This window comes from Oncorhynchus gorbuscha, linkage group LG01, assembly GCF_021184085.1.
Source record: "Oncorhynchus gorbuscha isolate QuinsamMale2020 ecotype Even-year linkage group LG01, OgorEven_v1.0, whole genome shotgun sequence".
Lineage (NCBI taxonomy): Eukaryota > Metazoa > Chordata > Actinopteri > Salmoniformes > Salmonidae > Oncorhynchus > Oncorhynchus gorbuscha.
The window spans coordinates 103,004,681-103,013,832 of NC_060173.1; the positions used below are offsets into that span (position 1 = coordinate 103,004,681).

Sequence of the window (9,152 nt, forward strand, 5' to 3'; positions counted from 1 at the left end):
GATGTTGCCATATAGAAGCCCCATGAATATAAAACGCTTGTAGTTATGATGAAGAAATTCTCAGCACGTTTTTTTAAAAAGCAAACCATGCCATGTGACATGAGCTCTGAAGCAACTTCCGCCTGAAATTCTCAAAATGTTGATTGACAGGTATTTACACGAATCAAAAAAAGCAACTAGATCAGTCTGATCAATCACAACGAAGGAAGGGCGGAACTTAGGTCTAGAAGTGAGTTGGCTCGTTTTGCGATAGATGGTATCGAATGGACGTGGAAAGTTTACTGTTATTAACATATGATTGAACACGTTGATTAGAATATGAATGGAACAACATACTCACACTTTGACAGTCAAGAACATGTTTTGAAATTAGGCGAAACATTTGAGAAACAACCCAAAGGTGCTTACCACACGGTGCGATGTAAGTGGCATTTTGATCATGCTTGCTAGCTAGCTAACTTGCTAACGTATGCCAATGGATAGCTAGTTAGTTAAAACCCCAAAATATTAGTTTTAAATGAAATAGCTAACTCGTTTGTCTAAATCACTGTCACTTTTTAAAACATTTATCACATTTTCGTACTTTTGATTGGGCTCTTGGTTTGCATCACTTGCTGCTGGTATGCAGTTTGTTAGCAACAATAGTGGCCTTGTGGCACCATCTGTAGGTGAACAGTGGCGACTGAAACTTAATTCTGTCAGAACTAACCAAACCAAGAATATTTTTGTGTGGAGCCTACAGTCTGCTTGTAAAATGTTGCTGTGTAATTCAGTAGTTTGTAACTTTACTGTTCTCTTATCTCTTTGATTCAGATGACTTCAAACCAGCCTCCATTGACACCTCCTGTGAGGGAGAGCTGGAGGTGGGAAAGGGAGAACAAGTTAACATCACACTGCCCAATCTGGAGGTAAGAATTAAGCATTATCATGTAATTTACAGTTGATTATTGAAAAGTGCACATTTTGATTGTTTTCCCCCCTTTAACTCTTGATATCCAGAAATGAACATATATATATATATATATATATATTGATTTTCCCCAGGGATCCACTGCCCCTGTAACAGTCTTCAAAGGATCCAAGAGGCCTTATATGAAGGAATGTATTCTCATTGTAAACCATGATACAGGAGAGTACCGTCTGGAGAAACTCAGCAGCAATATTGCAGTCAAGAAGACCAGGTGGGTGGACAGAGTAGGGTCGACTTGTGTTAATTTGGGCACACTGTAGCAAAACATTAGTGCAATGGAAAATTATCATTTCTTAATGGACAGTAACTCCGTTTCAAACTGCATCCTTCTGTTTCCTTGGTTACCTGGGCTGTCCAGATTCACTTGTCATTCAGATTTGTATTACTTATGTAGTTAGGAGCTATAAACTGTGTGTGTGTGTGTGTGTGTGTGTGTGTGTTGTCAGGGCTGAAGGCAGCAGTAAGATCCAGTCACGTATAGAGCAGCAGACCAGTCGTCTGAGCCAGCAGATGAAGACTAGTGTTAGCAGCAGCAGCAAAACCCCAGCAGGCTCCAAGAGCTCTCCTCCCAAAGAGAAGATGTCACCTGCCTCCCCCATGGATGACATTGAGAGAGGTATGTAGACCATCAGTAATGCACAGGGCTCTAAATTAAAAACATTAATTCCCGACAGAGACGATGATCACTTCTTCATGCTGCGGTTGGGAGCGGGCGGTCAGACAAATGAAAACATTTTGTTGTCTCACAGATTATTTGGAAATGGTTGTCTTTCTGCTTTGTATGCGTTAGCCTACCTATTGTATTAAAAGCACATCTTTATTGCGTTATTCACACACACAATTTGCTGCTTCAAGTTTCGTAGCCTACCTCTCCTCTCCTAGTTGGGTGTGTGAGGTCAAGTGTGCCTAGTATACATTGTGTGGTCTCAATGAAATAGAGTAGGCTGCTTTTGAGGGTTGCGAGAGTGATGAATAAATCAGTCCTGCACAGACTAGAGGTCAACCGATTATGATTTTTCAACGGCGATAACGATTATTGGAGGACCAAAAAAACCCGAAACCGATTAATCGGACGATTTTTATTTATTCGTAATAATGACATTTACAACAATACTGAATGAACACTTATTTTAACTTAATATAATACACCAATAAAATCAATTTAACCTCAAATAAACAATTAAACATGTTCAATTTGGTTTAAATAATGCAAAAACTAAGTGTTGGAGAAGAAAGTAAAAGTGCAATATGTGCCATGTAAGAAAGCTAACGTTTTAAGTTCCTTGCTCAGAACATGAGAACATATGAAAGCTGGTAGTTCCTTTTAACATGAGTCTTCAATATTCCCAGGTAACAAGTTTTAGGTTGTAGTTATTCTAGGAATTATAGGACCATTTCTCTCTATACCATTTGTATTTCATTAACCTTTGACTACTGGATGTTCTTATAGGCACTTTAGTATTGCCAGTGTAACAGTATAGCTTCCGTCCCTCTCCTCGCTCCTCCCTGGGCTCGAACCAGGAACACAACGACAACAGCCACCCTCGAAGCAGCGTTACCCATGCAGAGCTAGGGGAACAACTACTCCCAAGTCTCAGAGCGAGTGACGTTTGAAAGCGCGCACCCCGCTAACTAGCTAGCCATTTCACATCGGTTACACCAGCCTAATCTCGGGAGCTGATAGGCTTGAAGTCATAAACAGCGCAATGCTTGAAGCATTGCGAAGAGCTGCTGGCAAAACGCACGAAAGTACTGTTTGAATGAATGCTTACGAGCCTGCTGGTGCCTACCATCGCTCAGTCAGACTGCTCTATCAAATCATAGACTTAATTATAACATAATAACACACAGAAATAATTAGGTTATTAATATGGTCGAATCCGGAAAGTCATCTCGAAAACAAGACGTTTATTATTTCAGTGAAATATGGAAGCATTCCGTATGTCATCAGATGGATGGCATCCCTAAGTCTAAATATTGCTGTTACATTGCACAATCTTCAATGTTTTGTCATAATTAACGTATAATTCTGGCAAATTAGTTCGCACCGAGCCAGGCTGCCCAAACTTTTGCATATACCCTGACTCTGCGTGCAATGAACGCAAGAGAAGTGACACAATTTCACCTGGTTAATATTGCCTGCTAACCTGGTTTTATTTTAGCTAAATATGCAGGTTTAAAAATATATACTTCTGTGTATTGATTTTAAGAAAGGCATCAATGTTTATGGTTAGGTACACGTTGGAGCAACGACAGCTCTTTTTCGTGAGTGCGAATATTTGGTAACATTTGGGGGCACAGATGTGGGTAATATGGGTCAGGCCTTTTGACCTGGTTGGGATAGAAGCAAGTTGTTTTCGCTGTAGTAATGGTGCAACCACGCTAGTGAATCCGCATTCGCTTTTTTCTCCAGGGCACTTGGAAACAAATTGGTTGCACTTTAGAGCCCTGGTAGTGTCACATGTAATAGCTGTCCTAATCTCAAACCATCTAGATTGTAGTCCATGGTCATATAAATACCCAGGCCTGATCTATATTGTAGTCCATGGTCATATAAACGCCCAGGCCTGATCTATATTGTAGTCCATGGTCATATAAAACCCAGGCCTGATCTAGATTGTAGTCCATGGTCATATAAATGCCCAGGCCTGATCTAGATTGTAGTCCATGGTCATATAAAACCCAGGCCTGATCTAGATTGTAGTCCATGGTCATATAAATGCCCAGGCCTGATCTAGATTGTAGTCCATGATCATATAAACGACCAGGCCTGATCTATATTGTAGTCCATGGTCATATAAAACCCAGCCCTCATCTATATTGTAGTCCATGGTCATATAAAACCCAGCCCTCATCTAGATTGTAGTCCATGGTCATATAAATGCCCAGGCCTGATCTAGATTGTAGTCCATGGTCATAAATGGAACAATTGCTATGTTTGTAAATCCTCTTGTGTTGTGATTCAAGGTCAGTCACTGTTTTTGTGTCGGTGTGTCTTCCTGTCTGTGTGTGTCCATGCGCTCCAGAGCTAATGGCGGAGGCGAAGGTCATGGACCAGATGAGTAGTGGGGACTCGTCCTCAGACTCCCACAGCTCCTCCTCCAGTAGTGGGGACAGCTCCAGTAGTAGTGATTCTGAGGACGAGTCCCGGCACCCGCCTCCCCCCGGCCCCTCTGGGGGTCCCCTCACAGCGCCACCACCCCACCAGGGCATGCCCATCCTCACCACCGTTACCACCACCACCATCTCCTCACCACCTCGGGGTGGAGGACACCTCATGAGTACACTAAGTATGTTCATTCATTATGCTTTATTTTTCTTTGTCCCTCCCTCTCCTCAGTATTTAGGGCATAGTTTGAATACTTTAATGTTATATCGAACCATTTTATATTTGCATTGCTAGATCAGAATTTCTATTTGCATTGCTGTGGATATAGGCTATACTGTATGAGTTCGGCCTATGCCAACTCTATAAGGCTAGAATTGTGACATGTCTGTTGATGGTTTTATGATGTTCGTACTTCCTCTTTTTTAACAGAGAATGACCTGCAGTTAAGTGAGTCTGGCAGTGAAAGTGACGATGACTGACCAGTGAGAGACCACTGATTATGTGGCGTGTCAGAGAGGTCCATCTGTGGACAGCTGCACTGACCTTCACCTGGATGGATGGCTGTCCTTTAGGGTCACAACAGGAGTGGAATGAGACTAGGGAATATGGATGTGATCTTCTTAATGACAAATAAGACCAAACCCCTACACCTTTTGTAAGCAACACCCCTCACCACCTAACCAGCATTTCAGTTGAATGTCTTCATAGTTCTATCAATAGTCTCAGTTGTCGATATCTGTTAGTGCCTTTTTGAAAGAAATGGGTCAATAGCTGTGATCAATTCTCTTATCTACACATTTGATCTGGGTTATTTTCACTGTTCATTTTAGGTAGTGGTTACTCTACTAGTTTAAGTTTTACTACTAGTTGGCCAAAGGGAACTGGGAACCATACTGCTGAATTGAACAGAGGAGGTATTTTTGTTATCAAGGATCAGCCACATCAATATCAGAATGGATTCCCCTTCATTCACCCATTTGGAAAGACTTCAAGCATCATATAGCGTCAGTGTTTCATTATTTAGCCGGTAGACTGTGACTACTGTGAAAGATTTACTCTTAAAGGGGATAGGTTGAAGCAGTCTTATCATGTCGTTGCTTTATTAGGAATTATCTTAAAATTGTACTTTTGTTTAATATATGGCCTAGCAACATATCAAGTCTGAGGGGTATTTGAGGAAACTAGTGCACTACTTGAAGTGGATTGATTTAGCCTAGTGTGGGGTAAACGTAACTTAAAGATTTTGCTCAGTGATGCTACATAATGTATTTGAAAGATTACTTGGCTTTGTTGCTTTAAACCTGCAATACTTGAATCTGATTTATGATTATATTTGACATATTTACTCAGAAAAACCAACCGCTTAATATATTCTATGGGTGTCAGAGTAATGTGAGTGTATGTATGCACCTATAGCCTGATGCCAGTGAGTCTTACAGCCCTGCCTTTAGAACTGCCATTCCAATGACTACTATCCCTTCTGTTGTTATGGTTACTGAAGTGAATCTCAAAAGTATTTCCTTGATTCCCTGCATCCTTGATTCATTGATTCTTTCACAAAATGCATTGGAGGAGAAGGTCTGAGAGAAGGTAGTTGGATCTTCTCTTCCAATGTGTTTATAAAAATTAATAAAAAGAAAGAGGCTATTCATCATGGAATTAATGAGACACGTGATGAATCCAGGAAATGTGTTTGAGACATATCCCAAGTCATATCTCATATCTTAGTGTTGCACCCTCTCTAAAGTATTATGTTACAACATTACGGTCGTCCCAATAATCTCTCCTTTCTCCTGAGGTGTGCACCTGTTCATGGATGTGAATGGAAATGATGTGAATGGAAATGGAAATGTACTATTCTACAAATCAATATAGAGGGAAAACCCCGACTGTTATGCTAATGTAATGCAAAACTCATATGCAAAGGAAAAATGCAGCAAAAATATGAATGGATGTAATTGTAATCTAGTTGAATATATTGATAAAAGTAATCTTGTCCTAGAGAGATTCACAAAACTTCACGCCAGGGTAAGCCTACACAAAACACAGTTTTTATTTGAATTGTTTCTAAAAATCCCCTATGGGAAAAATGAAAGGTGTAAAAATGATAGGAACCATTTGCCTGTTTGACCGCTAGCATTTCTGGGTATTATTACATCTCCACTGTGGGGCTCTGAGACTTGGATTTAAAAGGAATAGACTGGTGCAAAATGAGGTGGAAGGAAACTTTAATTTGCCCATGTTTACACCACTCCATTGCTTTTTAGATTTAGTAGCACATGTCATCTGGAATATCAGCCCATGGTACATGCACAGATAGAACAATGAGACAGATATTTCACCGGATGTATAAATGTGAAGCATCCACTTGGCGTTTCCACTCACTACCAAATATGGTAGTAAGAAGAAACCCACTGGCCGACAGTGGGAGAAGATGGATTTTGGCCGAAAATTTGGACATTTTCTCGTTGATTAAACATTTGATCTCAATACAGATTCCCGTTCCCAGGACAATAATCTGTTATGGACAGAGTGGACTAAGTTTTGTAAACTTTATCCTTTGCAAAAGTTTTAAAAAATCTAGTTGTTTAGAAGGAATTCAAAGGCGAATTGAGTTATTACACAGGAGCACTTCACAGAGTAGGCGTTCCCTAACGAAAATATGCAGATGTATACTAGAACATGTCAATAGGATTTCACTAGCCTGTGTTTGGCTCAGCCCACCTCCTTGCTTGTTCTGCCCACTATGACTAATTTGTTTCCATTGGAAACGACAGGCTGTGTAATATATTGGTTTAGTTATAAAAATCTTTGGTACATGTTTTAGTTTGAGAAATCTGATTTTACGTGTCCATTTAAACCACTGTAAATCCACTCCACAGTGGCCTGTCCATTTAAACCACTGTAAATCCACTCCACAGTGGCCTGTCCATTTAAACCACTGTAAATCCACTCCACAGTGGCCTGTCCATTTAAACCACTGTAAATCCACTCCACAGTGGCCTGTCCATTTAAACCACTGTAAATCCACTCCACAGTGGCCTGTCCATTTAAACCACTGTAAATCCACTCCACAGTGGCCTGTCCATTTAAACCACTGTAAATCCACTCCACAGTGGCCTGTCCATTTAAAACTTGTAATCTCTATCATGGAAACACCTAAAATGAACAAAACTGAATTTGGTATTGATACTTTTTTTTAAACAAGGTAACTGTTAACTCATTCTATGCATATGTAACGCTAATGTTCAAAATCATCTGCAGTCATCTTCTCTTGAACCATACTCCAGATTTTGTATTTAGACTCATTACACCAGTTTTCAAAGGTTTTGAGTAAAACAAGTCGCTGCATTGTACCTATAGACGCACGTTACCACACATGCTATTGCTAAAAATACTTTAAAAATCTACTTCTCACTCACCATATATAAGTGACTCCAGAGTTGGTAGGGTAGCCTAGTGGTTAGAGCGTTGGGCTAAGGTTGCAAGTTCGAATCCCCGAGCTGACAAGGTACAAATCTGTCGTTCTGCCCCTGAACAAGGCAGTTAAACCACTGTTCCTAGGCTGTCATTGAAAATAAGAATTTGTTCTTAACTGACTTGCCTAGTTAAATAAAGGTAAAATAAAAATATAGACTCAATGAATTAGCCTCTATTGAATTTGAGAATGATTAGATGCTTTCATTTAAAGTTGGCCACACTTCACCAATAAATGGCACCATATCACACTAGGGCTACAGTGCCTTGAGAAAGTATTCACACCCCTTGACCTTTTCTACATTTTGTTGTGTTACAAAGTGGGATTAAAATTGATTTAATAGTTGTTTTTTTTGTCAACAATTTACACAAAATACTCTGTAAAAGTGGAAGAAAAACTTTTATAAATGTAAAATAAATATATTTAATATTTTGACAAGATAAGTATTCCATCCCCTGACTCAATAAATGTTAGAATCACCTTTGGCAGCGATTTCAGCTTTCTGGGTAAGTCTCTAAGAGCTTTGCAAACCTGGACTGTTCCATATTTGCCCATTATTCTTTTATCAATTCTTCAAGCTTTCTCAAGTTGGTTGTTGATCATTGCTAGGCAGCCATTTTCAAGTCTTGCCATAGATTTTCAACACGATTAAAGTTAAAACTGTAACTAGGCCACTCGGGAACATTCAATGTCATCTTGGTAAGTAACTCCAGTGTACAGTATATAATTGGCCTTGCATGCAATTGCTGTCATCCGTTTCCAGCTGCAATAGTCTTTTACAACATTAACAATCTAGTCTACACTGTATTTCTGGTCAACTTTATGTTATTTTAATGGACAAAAAATGTGCTTTTCTTTCAAAAACAAGAACATTTATAAGTGATCCCAAACTTTTGAATGGTAGTGTATGTTTTTCCAAAAGCAGACTGATCAATAATGTCAAAAGCTGCACTGAAGTCTAACAAGACAGCCCCCACAATAATTGTATCATCAATTTCTCTTGAGTGTCCTTCCCTATAAGTGTGCTGAAGGTCTGTTGTCATTTTTTTTTACTGTGAAATAGCTATATTGCTACCACTGTATCATCAAAGGTATTATCTAAGTGAGTTTCAGAGATAGTCAGAATATTAATGTCATCTGTTACAAGCAAGTTATTGACTTCATGGACCTTGTTTCTCAGGTTGCATATGTTAATATGAGCTATTTTTTAGCACTTTCTGTGTTGCTTGATTGTTTTTAATGCTTTACTGGGAAGCTTATCCGAAGTAGACTTGCTTATGTTATTTATATTGGAGTTGATAGGGTGAGCTTCATAAAGTGATCTTCCTACTAGGGCACAACGCCTCAGTGCTAACAGTGTAACTCTGGTTCATAGGCTCATGATTAATGCTTACAATAGCTGTAGGATAAACAGATGTATTCTGTGCAATTAGGGGTACATACATTAAGTTACTTACATTGTGTTTGCTAATGCCCCTAGGATCATGTACATTTGATGCAGCATTATGACCACTCATTTTTACAATGGTAGGGATTAATTGAGCTAGTCTTGGATCATTGAAAAGTCATTGTTTCAATGCAGCCTTGAAATGCGT

The 9,152-nt window shown here is 39.4% G+C and overlaps 1 protein-coding gene across 1 annotated transcript; it reads left to right on the plus strand.

The window, feature by feature from the left end:
• The first annotated feature begins 200 nt into the window (after nucleotides 1–200).
• On the plus strand, nucleotides 201–6,575 carry LOC124047788 (ELL-associated factor 2-like). The gene is made up of 6 exons (XM_046368102.1): nucleotides 201–421; nucleotides 814–908; nucleotides 1,045–1,181; nucleotides 1,417–1,586; nucleotides 3,997–4,260; nucleotides 4,509–6,575. Exons 1-6 carry the CDS (start codon nucleotides 319–321, stop codon nucleotides 4,556–4,558), a joined length of 819 nt encoding a protein of 272 aa, XP_046224058.1. The 5' UTR covers nucleotides 201–318; the 3' UTR covers nucleotides 4,559–6,575.
• The last annotated feature ends 2,577 nt before the right edge of the window (nucleotides 6,576–9,152 follow it).